Below are 20,598 nucleotides of genomic sequence, written 5' to 3' on the forward strand. Positions count from 1 at the left end.
TCTGTCTTGGACATATACCTATAGGATTTGAATATCGTGATTTTTAATGTGGTACAAAACACTAAAGCATCAAAAGTTTGGCTTTTTCCCAAGATTTGTTGGGAAAAAAATGTTTTGAATTGTTGAATGGACAGAAAAACTGAATATGATCATGTAGTTTCTACACAGCTGAGTTGATGATTGGAAGCTGAAATCCAGCCTATGTGCTGCTCACTAAGACTATAGACACTATTGGAAGCTGTGTCTCAACAAATTAGTTGCAGGGGGGCTTTTACTTTAATAAGGGTACCATCAGGATAATAGTTTCTCAGAGAGTGTACCACATTCTAATTTGCACAAAGACACTGTATCTTATAGATTTTGAGCTCCTTGCAATGGAAGCCAAAGAAACTTTTCCCAAAGACGAATGCCACTGAAGAGTAGAGTACTATTATCTTTAATGCTATTTCCCAAGTTGAGTGTTGTTACCTTTGACTTTTGAGTGTGATTGGCTCATCAAGCAGATTAGTATTTGATTGTTATTTGAAAGTAGATGAAGTAGATTTTAATAAAAATCTCTATAATTTCTGGCTTTGTGTTGGGCCTGATTATCCATAACAATGAAACTGAACATCTATTCTGTTAACCTGTAAATATGAGGTAAGCTTTTCTCAATTAGTAGAAATACAGAAAAAGAAATTACTGAATATATAAAGTGATGTAGAATTCAATACATTCATCATCTAGGCAAATGTAGATAACTTGATAACGATAGTAACTATCATTCATCTTACTGATATGAAGCTATAATTATTGTCATTACTACTACCAACATAATGTTCTAAATACTATGTTGAATCTTTATTTTTTAATTACAACAATTGGTGGTTTTTGTGGTTTCTTCATGTGTATTTCGTGGTCTCTGGGGGATAAAATTGGGAGAAACACACCTAAAAACTTCAAAGAAAAGATTGCATCGGGGCACCTGGGTGGCTCAGTTGTTAAGCGTCTTCCTTCGGCTCAAGTCATGATCCCAGGTTCCTGGGATCGAGCCCCACATGGGGCTCCCTGCTCAGCGGGAAGCCTGGTTCTCCTTCTCCCACTCCCCTTGCTTGTGTTCCCTCTCTTGCTGTCTCTCTCTGTGTCAAATAAATAAATAAAATCTTAAAAAAAAGAAAGAAAAAATGGCATAGGTTAGGAACCCAGTGTCATAGAAACCCAGCATTTAAATAGGTAAGGGAAGAGAATCCTGCAAATGAGCTCAAAATAGGCAAAAAGATAGCAGTAACACTGTATGGTACCATGAACAAGGAGGGAGGAAAGCCTCTGAGGGAGGATGTGTTATCAGATGAAATTGGGAGGTGGTATAAGGTAATGATTAAAAATTCCCTATTGTATTAGACAACAAAGATGCCAAAGGCACTTTCAGGGTATGAGGATGTGATGAATTGGTGGAAGGTTATTAGGTGGGCTTTGGTTTGATGAGCAAAAGGAATGAAAGTGGGGACAATGGGTTAGAAAACTCTTTCATGGGTTAAACTGGTGGAGGGAACAGGTAAAAGAATCAGGGGGAATCCAAGTTTGGGAGAGCTCTCTAAAAGCTGAGTATAAGTGAACATGTTTTGATATTGTTGAGAAGGGAGAGGTTAAAGATCCAAAAGCTAAAAAAGGCAACTGATGCAGGACTGTCCCAAAGATGATGAGTAGTTTTGGCATCTAGTACAAGAGAAGGAATAGCTTACCCACTGTGGCTGTAGAGAAGGAGGAAAAGTGAGTATAGATGGTCACGTTGTAGGACACTACAGCATTCTCATCTAGGATGTCATTCCTTTGCTCTTTGAAGTAATGATGATGGGTCTTCTGAAAAAAACTAGTGTATAGGCTGAGAAGGAAGGAGATCTGATAAGAGATGAATAAGGAGCCAGGAGCCCCTATAGGTAGTAGGAGTGAGAAGACAAGTGAAAGAGGTCTCTGGGCTTGCAGGGCTTTATCTTTATTTGAATCAGTAGCAGGTGCATCTTGGGTTTCCTGGAACCCCTATAGTGACCCCCTTGTATGATGTGTGCTGTACCTTAGAGGTGAGGTCAGATTGCTGCTATGCCTTCCACCACCAGGAAACTCCCCTATAGATTCAGTCTCTTCTTGGAGCTTTCTCTCTACCTCCTGTCTTTTTTTTTTTTTTTTAAGATTTTGAAAATTTATTTATTTTGAGAGGGAGTGAGTGAATGTGAGAGCAAGCGAGTGAGAGATCATGAGCAGGAGGAAGGTCAAAGGGAGATGCAGACCCCCTGCTGAGCAGGGAGCCTGATGTGGGACTTAACCCCAGGACCCCAGGATCATGACCCAAGTGGAAGGCAACTGCTTAACCGACTAAGCCACCCACGTGCCCTCTACCTCCTGTCTTAACTGATGTTTCTGTCTTCACCCCCAGATCACTTGTAGGTGGTCCTCTTTGATAGGGCTTGTTGATGAACAAGCTTGAATGCTTCTTTTTATATTTTCTTCCTCTATTTTCCTTTTTAAAAATTCTTACTTTATGAACTTAAATTATATTCTGTTTACAACAAATTTATGATCTTGAAAATATTTAGACTTAAATGACTTCAAGAAATTTTGTTAGGGTGATAAACTTCTATGGTATGTTTGTGCACTATTTGTTATATTCTTCTACTTAATCTGATCAAAGGAAAGGTAACCTTCTAAAACTTAAATCTGATCTGACTTTTTCTAATTCCTACTTAAATTAACTGTGCCTTTTTGGCATACATTTTGAGTTAAGATTTACTAGAATAACTTACACATAGTTTAGAACATTCTGTGAAATTACAACAGATTAGTAAAATTAAAATTTCACCTCATGTTATGATCTACATCTTATTCATGTTTTTGTTGGGGAAGGTCATGACATTTTTTTCATTGCTGTTCCATTTATTCATTATGAGACCAATCATTACTTTTAAAATATTATTTTCTTTAAACACCGTCCAAAAATATAAGAGCTATTTCCTGGTAGAATAACAGCTTGAATTTTAAACAGAAACACTGACAAACAGGTATGGTATAACCTTGTTCTTAGAAACTTTGGAAAAGGAATGAACTTTGGTAGCATGTTTTAAATTGTTGTTCTGCCTTTTACACTTTACCTTTTAAAATATTTAAATATTTAAATGGTTGAAATTCAACCATATCGGATTAAATATCTTTCTAAATATATTTTAGCTAGGGATTGCATTGTTTCACTATCATGCTGCTATTTCCAAGCACAGTAACTAGTTTTGTATCATGCACTCAGTACATAATAATTGAATTAAGGAATAGATATAGACCTTCTTACCTCTTAACTAGAATTCAGTTTATGTTTAAAACAGTCATATTGCTTCCATATCCAGTGCCATGGTTACCACAGGATTCTCTACAGGCCTCTTTCTCCTCTAAATGGTACTTAAATTAAGTAGGAGAAAGTTTGCTTGCAGACTTTGAGACATCACAGATTGTATCTCACAATATGTACATATGCGTTATGTGCTTGCTGGCCTACGTCCACGAGGATTTCAAACATAGCTGAGATTTGGATAGGCGAGTTATTATTGCCTATACTCTGACTTTCATCTTTATTGTGGGGGGTCTTCTGATTTCTCTTACTCTTGGATGGATGCAATTGACCAGAAAATACTGATGTCTTCCTTTTTTTACTCTTCCAATATTGATTTTTTAATTTTACCCTTCAAGTCTAATGAAGGTTCCCTCTTTTTCCCAATTTCAGGTTCTGGTACTATCCCGGGTTGTACCACATTGCAGCAACAACCTGCCCCCCATACATGTGCAGAATTCACCAAAAGTCAATCCTTGTTTTTTATCCAGCAACATATATTCTAATCCTGAAAGGATTCTGCTTAGTTGGATGAACACAAATTACGAGAATGCCCGACACATTATATGGAAAAACTGTCACCATGGTGAGAATTTTTTTCTTTAAATAAATTATTGCTAATTTTTGTGTGACAATGTAGAATTAGACCCAGAATCCATGGATTCTAGACCTGACTCTTTTCTGCAAAAAGGATCTCTTAACATCTTCGAGATCAGTTACCTTACATGTAAAATGGAAATAATAAAAGTTGCTTCTTTAATGTATTTTGAAGAATAAGTGATAAAAATTATGAAGAGATGCTCTCCAAAAGACAGTCTTAATATCATTGCTGATATTTTCAACTCTATAAAGTATTAAATTTTAGGTGACATGCTCAAATCTTGTGTGTACTTAGTTGATATCAAGTGAAATTTAACTAGAAAACATCTTACATGTCATTGTGGCAGTCATGTTGGAAATCACTAAGTGCAGTAATGTTTCATAAATTTGAGAGGGGGTTGGTCATATTAGGTCCAAATGCTGAGGCAAGTGGGTATTCATAAAGAGACCTTCAGTGTTCAGGTGGCCACTCCTGGTTCTGTCGTTGTGAAATGAGGCTCTATAAATTTTCACCCTACGAGCCTTCAGTTTTTGTTTTTTTAAAATTCCGGTTTACCAGTCTAGTGTATTTTTTCCCTCTGTCATAACCACTGATTGTAGTGAGATGGATGGCACTGTGCATGCTGGTTGTTTCTGTGGCTTCAACTCGGGCCCCCTCTTCCAAGTACATACATACCTCTTCTGTTCAGAAGTGGTTGTGTTTATTATATTTATTTTTTATACTGAACCCTCAGAGTTTAATCTGAACTTTAGAAATAAGAAGATTTAAGAGTGTGATTTTTAAAATGAGACTTTGAATTACGATTGTTTTAACTTAAAGGCATTACTTCAACAAACATAGTGACATCAAGATTGAAACAGTTATATTGATATATTGGTATTAGGCAGCAGTAAACAGAATATTTTAGTACCTTCTAATTGATGTGCTGATAATGTCAAAATAATTTGACTTGAATCTGCAATTGAATAAGATTCATATTTTATAAAACTGTATTTGGCCCTTTCAAAAATATTTTAAAAACTGCAAATTATTAGATTACTGAGGAGTGACACTTTAACCAAAGTGGTATAAAATAATGTACATATATTAGAAATTAGTATATTCATTTGTTGTAAAATTATTATAGTTCTGTTTTTATCAACAAAATGGTCCATCCAAGTTAACTTCAAAGAGTTTGCTGCATTTTTAAATATAATACATTACAGGCACTGGCCTCTTTACTTTAAAATAAAACACTGAGTTTTATGCTTTTACAAAGTTTTTGCATTTTTCTCTGCTATCTTCTGCTTGGACTATTATTTTCCTATTAATCTTCATGATACTGTTTCTCACTTCATTCAGGTGTCTGCTCAAATATCACTTTATCTGACAACATTTCCCAGTACCCTCTAAAATAGCTTATCCTTCCATCTTTCTCTTTCTTGCTCTGTTCTTTTCAATAGCATTTTTTCCAAAATTATATATATAAAATGGAGAGTCTGTTTCTTCCAATAGAATGTGAGCTTTTTAACAGGAATAGTCTTGTCTGTTTTGTTGTTCACTGGTGTGTTCTCAGAGCTAAGAACAGTGCCTAGAAGAAAACAGATATCAAATACTGTTTGTGTATATAAATGAATGAATATGGAGACACATTCAGGTTTTATATATTTTTCTATACTATTCCAGACAATTGGATATATATTAGCTTGCCCCTTTGTACCTTTTAGTACAAATTTCAAGAGTCGGGTTGAATGGTTGAGATAGAAGGAGGCACTTTCCACATTGAACATATACCTGAGTACAGGTTGGTGGGCTTAGTAAGAGTGGAGGTCCATGAGGAGAATCTCTGTGAAAGATTTCACTTAGGTTAACTTGGGCTGAAAAAAAGTCATACTCATTTCCCCAGATTTTTATCTGTCAACATTGACACTTACTCTACTTAGATTCACTCCATTGGTAAAATCGAACCATCCTCACAACTTGGTGCAGTGGTTCTGTGGAGGGTAGAAGGGTAGGGCTGCACCCAAAACCTTTCGATTAAGAAACTGTTGAGGGTGGGACCTAGCAATCTGTGTTTTATTAAATCCTCCATGTGATTCTGATGTACACTAAAGCTATAGCATCCCAGAAAGTAGTTTCCCTAGTGCTTTTAAATTGTTCACAGAATGATATTTGTTCACAGTTGTATTTCCGAAGAACCCCTCCTTTAAATAACAATTCCTTTGATGTAGTAGTAGATGCAAATTTCCTCAAATTAATGTCAGGCATCAAACCACAGATCCAGGAAGATCAGGCAATACCAGCCAGGATGAATGCCAAAAAAACTTTATAGCTAGGAATACTATATTTAAATTGCAGAACATCAAATATAGAGAAAGAATCATGAAAGAAGCCCGAGGGGGGAAAATACCTTGCCTATAGAGGAGTTGAGATTTATATCCAAGAATTATATCCAACATCTCAGAAATCATGTAGTCAGGAAGATAGTGGAATATTTAAAGTGTTAAGAGGAAAAAAAATACTAACCTAGAATTCTGTAGCCAAGAAATTGTCTTCCAATAGTGAAGGAGAAAACATTGCAGAGAATAGACAGTGGAACTTGCTTATACATTTTTTTGGGTAAACTGATCAGTTGGCAGCTTGCAGAGTCATCTTTATGAACAATCTGTCCTTGATCAGCCTGATGGGGCAACAAAGAATTTTTTAGTTGTTTATGGCTTTTCCAGAAACTTGTTGGGTTGAGCAGTGATGTCAACACGATAGGTGGTTTCCATATTCCGTTTCTGCTGAGGCCTTTATCAGCACCTTCTCCTAAGTTAGGACCAGTCTGACATATATTTCTCATTAGAATTTCTTTGTAATGATGTAGGAACTAGGAAGGATGTGACAAGTAAGTGAGCCTACCTCTGTGAAGGAGAGTATGGAGTGGTAAAATTGGAATCAGTTGGTTCAGAGGCCTGGCCATCCAGGGCTTTGAATATCAGGACAATATTTTAGGATTTCATTCTGTTGCCTTGGAGAATCATGGGAGATGGCCAAAGTGGCAACTGCTATGAAAAAAAGGGTATTTGGTCTGGTGACCATAGTAAGTCTATGGTTTGAAGTACACTGAGGTCACATACATTTGATCAGCATACCCCGAATTTAGCACTGAGACTGAGACTTCTTAACCCTGGACTTTCTATGAATTTGCTCAAGGGTATATGGTGCCAGGTAGTCGAAGTTTGGGAGTTTCCTTTCCTAACTACATGTAGTTGCTGAGAGGTGCTTTTAAAAAGCAAACAAACAAAAATAAAAACAAGAATAAAAAAGTTATCTATCCTGTTTTTGAAAATTCATAACATGTGGTGATTTGTCCAAAGAGTGGTGAATGTAAAAAAAAAAAAAAAACATTTTCCATGTAATAAATGAACACCTGTTTTGTGTAAGTAGGGGATCTTTTTAGGGCTTGCTAGGAGGTACATTTGCCCTTTTACACTTACACTCTCGTTCCTGCTAGCTCTTCATATTGTGTGTGCTTAAGCCCTCTATCATTAATACAACAGTTAATATTTTTCACTGATAAACCTTTTTTTATACCTTAGAGACAGCTGCTTCTTCAGTAGATCATGCTTATGATAAAGTATCTTCTTTGTTATTCTTTTGGACCCTTTTCTTCAATTGCTACATTTGATTGATAATGGAAATTTCTCATCCTATAATCACCTGGTGATTTTGAGAACAGCAACAGACCATTTTTGTAACATAAAGTTTAATCTCTGAGAGGAATAATACTTTCATTTGACTGCACTTTTAACAAAATCCTGAAATTGGAGCATTTTGAACTGTCGGTTTAAAGGAGCTTTGTTCGACAAAATAATATCTATTATTTAACTGATGCTTATTTCAACATATTTTTTTCATGAAGTAACAATTGTAACTCTTATGATTGGAAAATACTGTTTTTATTCTATTTTTTTAGTGGAGTAGAATCATAAATTATATTTGGCAACATCTATCTTTTATGTACTGTCTAAAGGTGCCCCTGATTTGACTTATCATGGGATAGTTTGTTAAAGTAAACAACATTCAGTATACAATTGAGAAATTGTACTGACCTTTTAATTCTATCTATTCTTAAAACTAATGTAGTGTTGAGGTCCTACATTTGTATGCATTGGTTGTTTCACATGTGTCTAATTTTCAACTTGATTAAATCAGAAAATAGTCATTATTTACAAAAAATTCTGTATTTTTTTCAGAAGTTCCAAATTATCCCTTTAATGTTTAGCATTAAATATTTATCATCAGGGCACCTGGTGGCTGCATTGGTTTAGTATCTGCCTTCGGCTCAGGTCAGGATCCCAGGGTCCTGGGATCCAGACCCACATCGGGCTCCCTGCTCAGTGGGGGGATGGAGGGGGTGTTCTGCTTCTCCCTCTCCCACCTCCCCTGCTTGTGCTCTCTCTCTCTGACAAATAAATAAAATCTTAAAAAAATTTATCATCAGGGTTGCAAGATTAAAATGCATGTAGATAATAGAAATGGTATAATCTGATATTTTAAGGTTACATTTAGAATGTTTTGTATTGGGAATGTGACTGTCAGTCAGTATGTAGAACATCATGATTAATGTGAAGGTCAACACTAAATTTGAAGAAATGCTAGGCAGTAATAAAAACGTGAGAACAGAAAATTAAACCATTTTTAATGGATTAGCATTGCAGTTCAATAAATCAGGGCAAACCAAGGCAATAGCCACATGTCCTGCAAAATGGAGGATGTAAAAATTCACCCACAATCAATTGACCACATTCTTTCTCTTTCATATTTATACCTACTCAGTGTCAGTGTGTTCTAGCCAGAGACCACTGGGAACATATCCATAGTTGAACAAATTCTTTTCAATGGGCATTGCAGGGGGGAGACCACACATTATGGAGAATCATGGAGTGCTTCACAGTAAAGGATATTATGGAAGACATTATGGGATTTGTGCATTGGCTCAGTAAATTGGGGACAGGTTCAAGGAAACAGGGATTCACCTCGATTGTGTGCTATCAGGGGCAGTGGTAATTCTGAGTAATTTCATAAATCTTATTTAGAGGGAAGACTACTATAATTGAGGCTAATCCTTTAATTAGTAGAGAAGCAGTGATCACTTATACTAGCCAGGAGAGGGGGATGTTTGGTGTTGTCAACCATAAAAATAAAAGTTATTTTCTTAGGGAAATGAGTTTATTTGGGAATAGCAGAGGAATGGCAATTCTGGACAAGCAAACTATGGCAAGCCATAAGCAATTATGAAGAGACAAGGGGAAGTTCCACTTTCATTAGGTTTAGGTCGAAATTGGGGAGGGTTGTTTTGAACAGAAGCTCATAGGAGAGGTACAAGAGTTTGAGGATGTGATGGTTTCTCATTGGTTACAGGTACATTATTAATAGCTGGGGCAGAGAGGGGTCTTCCTTCTTTTTTCTTAAGAACAAGAAATAAAATGCTTCCTATTTTCTGCTAATTATGCCAGCTGCAATGAATGGTAACATACATCAATTCCCCCTTCAGGGCTTCCTCAACTCAATTTTAAGTGAGGTTTTCTCTATTCATTTTCACATTATTTTGTAGTATGCCAATTAAAGGACTAAGAATTTTACATATAATGGCTTATTTAATCCTCAAAACATGAACATCATGGTAACTGTTATGAGTGTTAACCAGAAAACTAAAATAGAGATGTTAATTTATTTTCCTAGGAAAATATGTGGCTGGGTTTTGAATCTAAGCAGTTTGACCTCCAAAGCTCATGTTAAGTATCGTTGTGTGATACTGCTCTTTCAAAATGTTAAATTCTTGTTTAGCTTAGATCTGTGCAATTCTTGCAGATTCTTTCCTAATGTCCAGAGAGATGTGTCATTTCCTTTTTCATCCACAAGAGTGGGTTTTCAAATCTGGATGCCCTTTTGTAATCACTTGGGAAATTAAAAAAATAAAAACTGATGCCCCACTCCAGGCCAACTGAGATAGAATCTGTGGGGGTATTGCCTGTATGTGGGCAGCTTTTAAAAGCTTTCTAGGTGGTTCTGATGCACAGTGAAGGTTGAAAACTCTAATATGTGCAAATTTAAGAATAAGGAGTAAAGGTTAAGTAGTGCAAATATATCTTATAACATAAATATTTGTCTGCTCATAACTTCTCCCCTATAAGTGACTTGCTTTGTTTGGCTCTAAACTTTTTTATATTCACAAACTGGGTGACTTATACAAGAGTATGAAAACTATTCAAAACATTTCTTTTATAAATTTGGCATGGGAGGTATTTTTTGTATTTCTTTTGAAGTCAAAGATACTGGTTGAAGCGGAGTCCTGAAGAGGCTCTTTCTTTTTTTTTTTTTTTTTTTTTTGTCTTTCTTTCTTTCTTAGAAAATGGTGCAATTGAATCTTTATTTACAAGACACTACAAGGTATGAGTTTTTTTGTTTTGTTATGTTTTGTTCTGTTTTTAAAGAAAAGGGTGAAAAAATAAAGAAAAGGATGGGATGAAGAGGTTTCTTCTAATCTTTTATTTACATGGATGATCTTGTATTATACCTGAACTTTTATATACTTAAGTGGAATCCAGTCAACATTTTGTCATTAATTATAATATTTACTATATGATTACTTTGTAGACTATGTTCTGGAATTTATACCCTTTCAACTTTCCAGGAAGTTTTATAATGAATACTGTTTAATAATATATATTATATACAGTTGACCCTTGAACAACATGGTTTTGAACTGTGAAGGTCCACTTATATGTGGATTTTTTTTAATAGTACAGTACTGTAACTGTATTTTCTCTTCCTTGTGATTTTCTTAATAACATTTTCTTTTTTCTAGCTTATGTTATTGTAAGAATACCATATATAATACATATAACATACAAAATATGTGTTAATTGACTGGCTCTGTTTTCAGTAAGGGTGGCTATTAGTAGTTAAGTTTTGGAGGAGTCAAAAGTTCTACACAAGTTTTTCAGCGTACAGGAGTTGGTGCCCCAAACCCCACATTGTTTAAGGGTCAACTATATATGTCTGTATCTCTCTTCCTATTTATCTATCTCTTTCTCTATCTTACTATAGTATATTAAATTGATTTTTAAGTGTAAACTAACCTTGTATTCCTGGCACAAATTTAATTTCGTCATGGTAGCTAATCTTTTTTTAATACCGTGCTTGATTAGTTTACTAATATTTTAATTTTTTGCTTTAGTTTACATGAATGATGACTTGTAATTATTCTCCGTACTTTTTAGGTTTTTTTTGTTCTTGTTCTAGTTTTATGCAACCCTCAACAATTACTTGTAGGCTATTTCTTCATTGTAGACTTTGAAAGACTTTCTAGAAAAGTGAAATTGCTTGTTTCTTAAATTTTGTAGAATTTACTAGTAAGATTATCTGGACCTCTCATTTCTTTAGTGGGATGATTTTTAATAATCTAATTAATTTTTAATTGTTATAAGATCATTCTTATTTTCTTTTTTCCCTCCCCCTCCCCATTCTTATTTTCTATTTCCCATTGAGTGAGATTTTGTAACACATGACAGTAATGAATTCCATCTAAATTCTGAAAATATTAGCATAATATTTTTCATTAGTTTATTGTATCTGTTCTGTCATATGTAACTACTGTGATTATTTTGATTTCTTATACTTTATTTATTTAGTAAAAATTTTATTTATTTATTTGACAGAGAGAGAGAGAGAGAGAACGTAAGCACAGGGAGTGGGAGATGGAAAAGCAGGCTTTCCGCAGAGCAGGGAGCCAGGTGTGGGGCTCGATCCCAGAACCCTGGGATCATGACCTGAGTGGAAGGCAGACGCTTAACAACTAAGCCACCCAGGCACTCCTACTTCTTGTTTTTTAAATCAGTCTTTATCTGTAGTGATTAATCACCTTAGTACACAAGATTCTTTATTTTCTTTCTAGTTTAATGAGGCACTTATATGGAAGTTCTACCAAATATTATATACATTACCTCAATCTCATGTGGCTGATCTTCTAATTGTCATTTTTGGTTGATCTTATAATTATTTAGAGTTCAAATATTTTCATAATTTAACTACCTTTAGAAACATGATTTCTGCATTAGAGTATGTATTACTTTGCATTTCTAAAGCACTTTAAAATAATTAAAAATGTACTATGTTATCTGTTCTGAATGTGGGCACAAAAATCCTCAAAATTCTAGCAAACAGAATCCTGCAACATTTTAAGAGCATTAAAAAATTACTAGGTGAGATTCATCCCAGGAGTGTAATATTGGTTTAACATAGGAATTCTGGGGTGCCTTGGTGGCTCAGTTGGTTAAGCCTCCAACTCTTGGCTTTGGCTCTGGTCGTGATTGCAGGGTCCTGCGATCAAACCCTGCATTGGGCTTAATGCTCAGCAGGGAGTCTGCTGGAGATTCTCTCCCTCTACCTCTGCCCTTTACCCTGCTCTCTCTCTCTCTCTCAAATAAATAAATAAATCACTGAGAAATAGTGAGAATTCCAATCAATGCAATACTCCATATTAATAGGATAAAAAGGGAAATAAAAGAGACCATTTCAAAGGACACGCAACAATGAAAATTTATATCTAGCAAGAGACTTATGCCAAGAATATATAGAAACACAACTCAAAAATAAAGCAACAATTAATGGAAGTAAAAAGAAAAAAAGGAGATAAATCATCAATGAGCACATGAAGAGACAATATAATATTAGTCATTAGGTAAATGCAAAAGAAAAACACAATGAACTAGCACTTGATACCAACTTGGATAACTAAAATTTTTAAAAAAAGAAATATTACAATTATTGGGCTAACTGGAACCTTCTACATTGCTAGAGAGATTATAAATGGTACACCTACTTTGGAAAACAGTTTAATGTTAAACAGTTTGACATTTCTCAAAATGTTAAAAAAAATAAATTAATGATATGTTTCAGCAATTCCACTCATTGGTTTATACTCAAAATATTTGAAAATACATACATTCTCACAAAAATTCTTAAATAAATGTTAATAGCAGCATTATTCATCATAGTCAAAACATGAAGCAACCCAAATGCCAATAAACTGATAAATAGATAAATGAAATGTGGTTTATAGTATCACAAAATGGAATGTTACTCAGCTATAAAAGGAAGCGAAGCCCTGATACATGCTGTGGCATTGATGAAACTTGAAAACATTATGCTTAATAAACGAAGCCATAGCACAAAAGGGCCCATATTTTGATTCCATGTCTGTAACATGTTTAGAATAGGCAAGTCCATAGTGACCTAAAGTAGATTAGTTATTTTCCAGTGGATGAGAGAAGAGGGAAATGGGAATGACAGCTATTGGGTATGGCGTTTCTTTATGTGTTGGTAAAAAATTTTCTAAAATCAAGTAGTGGTGATGGCCACACAGCTCTGTAAATATATTAAATAATAATGAATTATACAGTTGAATTGGATAAAATGTATATGAGTTATATATCAACAAAGCTGTTATAAAAATGTACAGTTTTAATCATCTAAAATAATTTAAGTAATTATGATATTCATAAAAATAGTATGTGGACTTATTCCTTTAATGCATAAAATGATTCAGTTTTATGTTTAGCAGTCATATCTTCAATTCATAATACTATTTAGGACTATTTTAATATTTCTGAATATTTGAAGCAGTATATAAATAGGTAAGAATACAACTTATAAATCAAAATTTAAAAAAATTTTAGAACATCCCTGAATTTTCTGTTTCCTGACCAATGAGGACTAGATTAGTTTACTCTTTCTCTCTCTAAAACAACCCTAGACCAACACTTCTCAGATGGTAACATGAATATAAAACTCCTGGAGATTTTGCTAAACTTTTTATGTTTCAGTAGGTTTTAAGTAGGGCCTGAAATTCTGTGTTCCTAACAAGCTTCCAGTTGATAAAGGTGCCACTGATTGTCATAGCGTACTTTGGGTAGCAAAATCTTGGAGTACAGAAGAGCGTAGCCTAGATCAAAGCAATTAACAAAAAAGCAGAGAAAATCCTTGATATACCTAAGACTGTGGTGAACTGGTGGGGGCTTGGCAGCATTTCTGTGTGAATGACAGGCTGTAGGCACGGGATCAGATCAGAGAAGGGAGGTTTTTACTTCGCAACACTATTCTGGAGGATTATTGCCATCCTCCTCTCACAGAGAGCCGTGTTTGAACAGCAACAATTCATACCAGCTGCTGTTGAAGAAATAATAACAAAAGAGTTCCAAAGTTGTGATGGGTTAAACAGAAATAGGTCACTCTGGTTTTCCTGTCAGGGAGGTAGAGGACTGGAAAGACCTTTCGTTCCCACCCTTAAAATTATAGCAAAAGCATAAACAAAACAACAGCAAAAACCATATAAATAACAAATTCCCAAATGTGTTAAGTTCCCCCAGGAAGATAAGGCTATATAGGGCAACAAAGTATCCTGAAGTCCAAGGAGAACGAGGCGCTTTCAGGAGGAAATGGGGTAATAGCAATTGTCTGCTTGTGGTAGAGACAGCTGGACACTGATGGTGGTGAGTCAGGGTGGTGGTGAATTGGTAGAAACCAAGTATACACTAGTGAGAGAGCGTGAGATCCCTAGAGGCTACAGCAATAAGGAATGTCTGCATCCTTTTACAGGTTTTTACTCCACAGACTTCACTGTTTGCCCACAGAAATGACTGGAGAGTGAGTCTGTATGAGAATGTACCCTTCATAGTATAGATCTAGGGGAGGGGCAAACAATTTGTCTGCCTTCTCTATTACCTATAGAATAAGAATGTTAATATGTGAGGAGAAGGACCACACATACAGTCATCTTTAGGGCTCTGATGAAAACTCATTGCAGCTTAAAAAAGAAACTGAAAAATAATAATAAAAACAACAACAACACAAACCACCTCTACCCCTGAGAAATGGGCCGGAATAATATATAACAGTCAAGTAGGAAATCCTAAAGCAACCACAAAAAATCTCCTACAATTAGTATAGAGTTTGTCCTGGCTGAAGAATGGATACAAAATCAGTATTTAAAAGGGGCATCTGGGTGGCTTAGTGGGTTAAAGCCTCTGCCTTTAGCTCAGGTCATGATCTCAGGGTCCTGGGATTGAGTCCCGCATTGGGCTCTCTGCTCAGCAGGGAGCCTGCTTCCCTCTCTCTCTCTCTCTCTCTCTCTGCCTGCCTCTCTGCCTACTTGTAATCTCTGTGTGTGTGTCAAATAATTAAATAAAATCTTTAAAAAAATCAGTATTTAAAAAATAAATTCTGTTTTATAATGGCAGTAAACAATTGGAATTTGCAATGAAAAGATATAATTTATCATAGCAACTTAGAATAAAATGCTTAAGTATGAACCCAACAAAATATGTGCAGGATATACATACTGAACATTATGAAACACTGAGGAAAGAAATCAAAGAGAAATATACCATGCACATGGAAGTGGAAGACATAAGAGTAAGATATTTTATTGTCAATATTGCCAAATTGATCTATAGATTCAAAATAACCCTAGTGAAAAATCCTACTTCATTTTTTTTTTTTGTAGATATCTATAAGTTGACTCTACAATACAAATGGGAATTTGGGAAGTGATGAAACTTCTCTGGAAGGAAGTGTGATAAATACATGAAAATGTACCTCTCGGGGCACCTGGGTGGCTCAGTGGGTTAAAGCCTCTGTCTTCAGCTCAGGTCATGATCCCAGGGTCCTGGGATCGTGCCCCGCATCGGGCTCTCTGCTCAGCGGGGAGCCTGCTTCCTCCTCTCTCTGCCTGCCTCTCTGCTTCCTTGTGATCTCTGTCTGTCAAATAAATAAATAAAATCTTTAAAAAAAAACGTACCTCTCAAAGTCCTGGAAGCATACAACACAGAATGAATGTTAGTGCATGTATTTTTTTAATCAGCTAAGACACGGAAGTAATTCAGGATGGAATGTGGGCTGTGACAAATGAATCTAACTGCATTGCCAGTGTTTGACAACCTCACTGAATATAATGGACAGGAAGGGTGCTACCTAAATTATCTTGTAAAAACAATCATGACTGCATACGGTAGACCTAAAGACAAAAGGATTGGTGCATGCACATGTTACTCTAGTTTCTTGCCAGGGTATGGGTTTGCAATTCTGAAATTGCTTTAAATGTATACTTAGGTTGAACAAATAAGTAAATATGTTGTAGGTAATGAGAACCAGTTTTTTCTGTACTGAAGAGCTAAGTTAGAAATAAGGAAAGTGGGTAAGTCATAATGTGTCCTGTGGTGCTGGATTGCAGTTGGTGGAGTTGGAAATAAACGCATAAGACTTATTGTATAGTAATCTATCTATAAGCTTCTAGTTAGGAGGTTTTTCATTAGTGGTTTTCCTGTTGTGGGTGTGATCCTCAACAAGATGATAAACACGTTTAGGGGAATTTCTGTCTCTTTAATGATACAAGATGACATTGGTATGTTTAGAGATCATAGTCTATGACAAATACTATCTGATTCACTATCAACATGAAAGCCTAGTAAACTGCCTTTTTTAGATTAAAGTTAGAATTGCTTACAGTTCTTATTGGCTACAAAACTGAGACCCTTTGCTTTTATTAAAAGCCAGAGGTGGCACATATACATTAAGAGAAGCACATTTAGGTTATAAACATCCAGCCCGCCAGAAATGTGCATTTTGAACTCATTACTTTGATTGTATCACATCATATATCAGAAATAGTTATTTACAGGTTTTTACCAGCAAAAAGTACTTTGAAATATACAGTCCAAAATGTTGTTTGCTATTATTAGTTGAAAATTTCTAGGGATCTTTGTTTGCTAGGCTGATTTTGCAATATTAGGCTGTAGAGATTCTATAGACTTTTCAATGTTGTAGCATCTCAGATGAATAAATAATAGGTACTATTTTTGTGAAGTATCTAGGATGTCTGTGGTTCCAGAGAAATTAGTCTTCCAGTACCAGATGTAAAGCAATCTTTTTTAGTTTTTATTTTTAGAGAGAGCACGCAGGAGAGAGTGTGCCTGTGAGCACATGTGAGCAGGGGGTAGAGGGTAGGAATAGGGGCAGAGGGAGAGAGAGAGAATCTCTCAAGCGGGCTCCACACACAGCATGAGCCCAACATGGTGCTGAATCTCACAGCCCTGAGATCATGATCTGAGGCAAAATCAAGAGTTGCATGCTTAACTGACTGAGCCACACAGGTGCCCTAGATGTAAAGCAGTCTTGATTTGTGAAGTTAATATACATATCATGAACATAACCTGTCATAGTTTCTTGTTTACAGAAAATGAGAGTCATTTGAGGGGATTTATGAAGATCACCAATTTTACCCTTGTTTTCAGATAAGACATCATCTCAGACCTTCAAGAATTTAGGCTCTTTTGGAAAGTTTTGTTGTTTCTTCTTTCTAGTTTCGATTTCTTTTTAAGCTTTAATTTTAATTCCAGTTAACATACAGTGTTATAGTTTCAGGTGTACAGCATAGCAATTCAGCACTTCCATACATTACCAAGTATGCATCACACATGCTCTCCTTAATCCCCATCACCTATTTACCTTAACCCCTGCCCCACTCCCCCACCAACAACCACCAATTTGTTCTCTGTGATCAAGAATCTGCCTATTGGTTTGTCTCTCTTTTTTTCCCCTTTGCACATTTTTTCTCAGATTCCATGTATCAGTGAAATTGCAAGTACCCATCCCTCTCTGACTGACCTATTTTGTTCAGCCTCATACTCTGCATCTCCATCCACACTGTTGCAAATGACAAAATTTCATTTTTTTTCATGGCTGAATAAAATTCCATTGTGTATATATACCAGATCTTTTGTATCCATTCATCAATGGATGGACACTTGGGCTGCTTCCATATTTTGCCTATTGCATGTATTGCTGCTATAAATGTGGGAAAACACGTGTCCCTTTGGATTAGTGCTTTTGTATTCGTTGGGTAAACACCCAGTAATGCAAATTCTGGATCTTAGGGTAGTTCTATTTTTAATTTTTGAGGAAACTCTACTGTTTTCCACAGTGGCTGCACCAGTTTGCATTCCCACCATCAGTGCAAGAGCATTCCTTCTTTTCCACATCATTGGCCAAAACTATTTCTTGTGTTAGTGATTTTAGCCATTCTGACAGGTGTGAGGTGATAGCTTATTATACTTTTGATTTGCATTTCCCTGATGGGGAGCGATGATGAACATCTTTTAAATGTGTCTATTGGTCATCCATATGTCTTCTTTGGAGAAATATCTATTCATGACTTCTGCCCATTTTTTCATTTGGATTATTTGCATTTGGGGTGTTGAGTTTTATAAGTTCTTTGTATATTTTGGATACTAACCTTTTATCAGATATGTCATTTGAAAATATCTTCTTCCATGAAGTAGGTTGCTTTTGGTTTTGTTGATAGTTTCCTTTGCTGTGCAGAAGCTTTTTATTTTGATGTAGTTCCAGTAGTTTATTTTGGCTTTTGTTTCCCTTGCCTCAGGAGACATATCTAGAAAGAAATTGCTATGGTCAGTGTCAAAGAGGTTACTGCCTGTGTTCTCTTCTAGGATTTTTGTGGCTTCAGGTCTCACATGTAGGTCTTCAATCCATTTTGAATTTGTTTTTATGTATGGAGTAAGAAAGTCATCCAGTTTCCTCCTTTTGCATGTTGCTAACCAGTTTTCCAATACCATAATTGGATGTTATTTCCTTCTTTGTCCAAGATTAACTGATCAAGTAGTTGTGGGTTTATTTCTGGGTTTTCTGTTCTGTTCCATTGATCTGTGTGTGTCTCTCTTTGTGCCAGTACCATACTGTGTTGATAATTGCAACTTTGTAATATAACTTGAAGTTCAGAATTGTGATGCCTTCAGGTTTGCTTTTCTTTTTCCAAAATTACTTTAGCTATTTGGGTCTTTTGTGGTTTTATTTAGGATTGCTTGTTCTATTCTGGAAAATGCTGTTGGTATTTTGATATGGATTGCATTAAATGTGTAGGTTACTTTGGGTAGTATAGACATTTTAACCACATTTGTTCTTCCAGTCCTTGAGCATGGAATGTCTTTCTATTTCTTTGTGTCATCTTAGATTTCTTTCATCAGTGTTTTATAATTTTCAGAGAAGTCTTTTATCTCTTTGGATTCATTTATTCTTGGGTAGTTTATTTTTGGTGCAATTACAAATCAGACTGATGCCTTAATTTTTCTGTCTGCTACTTCATTATTGGTTTATAGAAATGCAAAAGATTTCTTTAGATTGATTATGTATCCTACAAATTTACTGAATTCATTTATCAGTTCTAGCAGGTTTTTTTGGTGGAGTCTTTTGGGTTTTCTATATATAGTATCATGACATCTGCACATAAGGATAATTTTACTTCTTTCTTACTGATTCCTTTTTATTTCTTTTTGTTGTCTGATTGCTATGGCTAGGACTTCCAGTACTACGTTAAGTAGAAGTGGTGAGAGTGGATATCGTTGTCTTATTCCTCACCTTTGGGGAAAAGCTCTCCTTTTATCCCCATTAAGGATCATGTTAGCTCTCGGTTTTTCATAGATGGCCTTTATTATGTTGGTGTATGTTTCCTCTAAACCTACCTTGTTGAGGGTTTTTATCATGAATGGATGTTGTACTTTGTCAGATGCTTTTTCTGCATCTATTGAAAGGATCATATGGTTCTTAGCCTTTCACTTATTGATGTGATGTATCACATTGATTTGAGAATACTGAACCACGGGGCACCTGGGTGGTTCAGTGGGTCAAAGCCTCTGCCTTTGGCTCAGGTCATGGTCTCAAGGTCCTGGGATCGAGCCCCGCATCGGGCTCTCTGCTCAGCAGGGAGAGTGCTTCCCCCTCTCTCTGTTTGCCTCTCTGCCTACTTGTGATCCCTCTCTCTGTCAAATAAATAAATAAATAACATCTTTAAGAAAAAAAAAAGAGAGAGAGAGAATACTGAACCACCCTTGGAACCCAGGAATGAACCCCACTGGATTGTGATGAATGATTTCTTTAATGTACTGTTGTCTTTGGTTTGCTACTATTTTATTGAGTATTTTTGCACCTGTGTTTATTGGAGATATTGGCCTGTATTTCCCTTTTTCAGTGGTGTCTTTTTCTGGTTTGCTATTAGGGTAATGCTGGCCTCATAGAATAAATCTGGAAGTTTTCCTTCCTTTTCTATTTCTTCGAATAGTTTGGGAAGACTAGATATTAAACTCTTCTTTAAATGTTTGGTGGAATTCACCCATGAAGCCCTCTGATCCTGGACTTTAGTTCGTTGGGTATTTTTTGATTAGTGATTCAGTTTCTTTGCAGGTTATCAGTCTGTTCAAATTTTCTGTTTTTCCTGATTCAGTTTTAGTGGTTTCTAGGTTTCTAGGAATTTATCCATTTCTTCTAGATAGCCCAATTTGTTGGCATATAGTTTTCATAATATTCTCTTATGATTGTTTGGAGGTTTAAATTTTGTTTTTATTTCCAAAATAATATGATTTTTCTTTTCCAAGGAAAGTAAAAAAAATTTTTTGACTATTGCTGAAATTTCATAAGACATCCTTTTTCCCTTTTTTCTTTTTTTTTTCCATTTTTCTCATCGTCCGTTATTCATCAATCCATTTTCCTTTCAAGGAACAGGAAATTACAGATCATTGCTTTGTTCTTTTGTATGTCACTTTGGAAGAAA

At 35.6% G+C, this 20,598-nt stretch overlaps 1 protein-coding gene across 1 annotated transcript in view; it reads left to right on the forward strand.

Moving 5' to 3' along the window:
- The window catches only part of LOC111150500 (cilia and flagella associated protein 47), a 526,123-nt gene that overhangs the window by 204,357 nt on the left and 301,168 nt on the right, over positions 1-20,598 (forward strand). Inside the window, exon 33 of the mRNA XM_022507981.1 lies at positions 3,743-3,935. Coding sequence (XP_022363689.1) covers positions 3,743-3,935 — 193 coding nt within the window. The remainder of the gene's footprint in view (positions 1-3,742; positions 3,936-20,598) is intronic.

The sequence above is a fragment of the Enhydra lutris genome, unplaced genomic scaffold (genome assembly GCF_002288905.1).
Source record: "Enhydra lutris kenyoni isolate GAN:26980312 unplaced genomic scaffold, ASM228890v2 scaffoldscaffold23, whole genome shotgun sequence".
Lineage (NCBI taxonomy): Eukaryota > Metazoa > Chordata > Mammalia > Carnivora > Mustelidae > Enhydra > Enhydra lutris.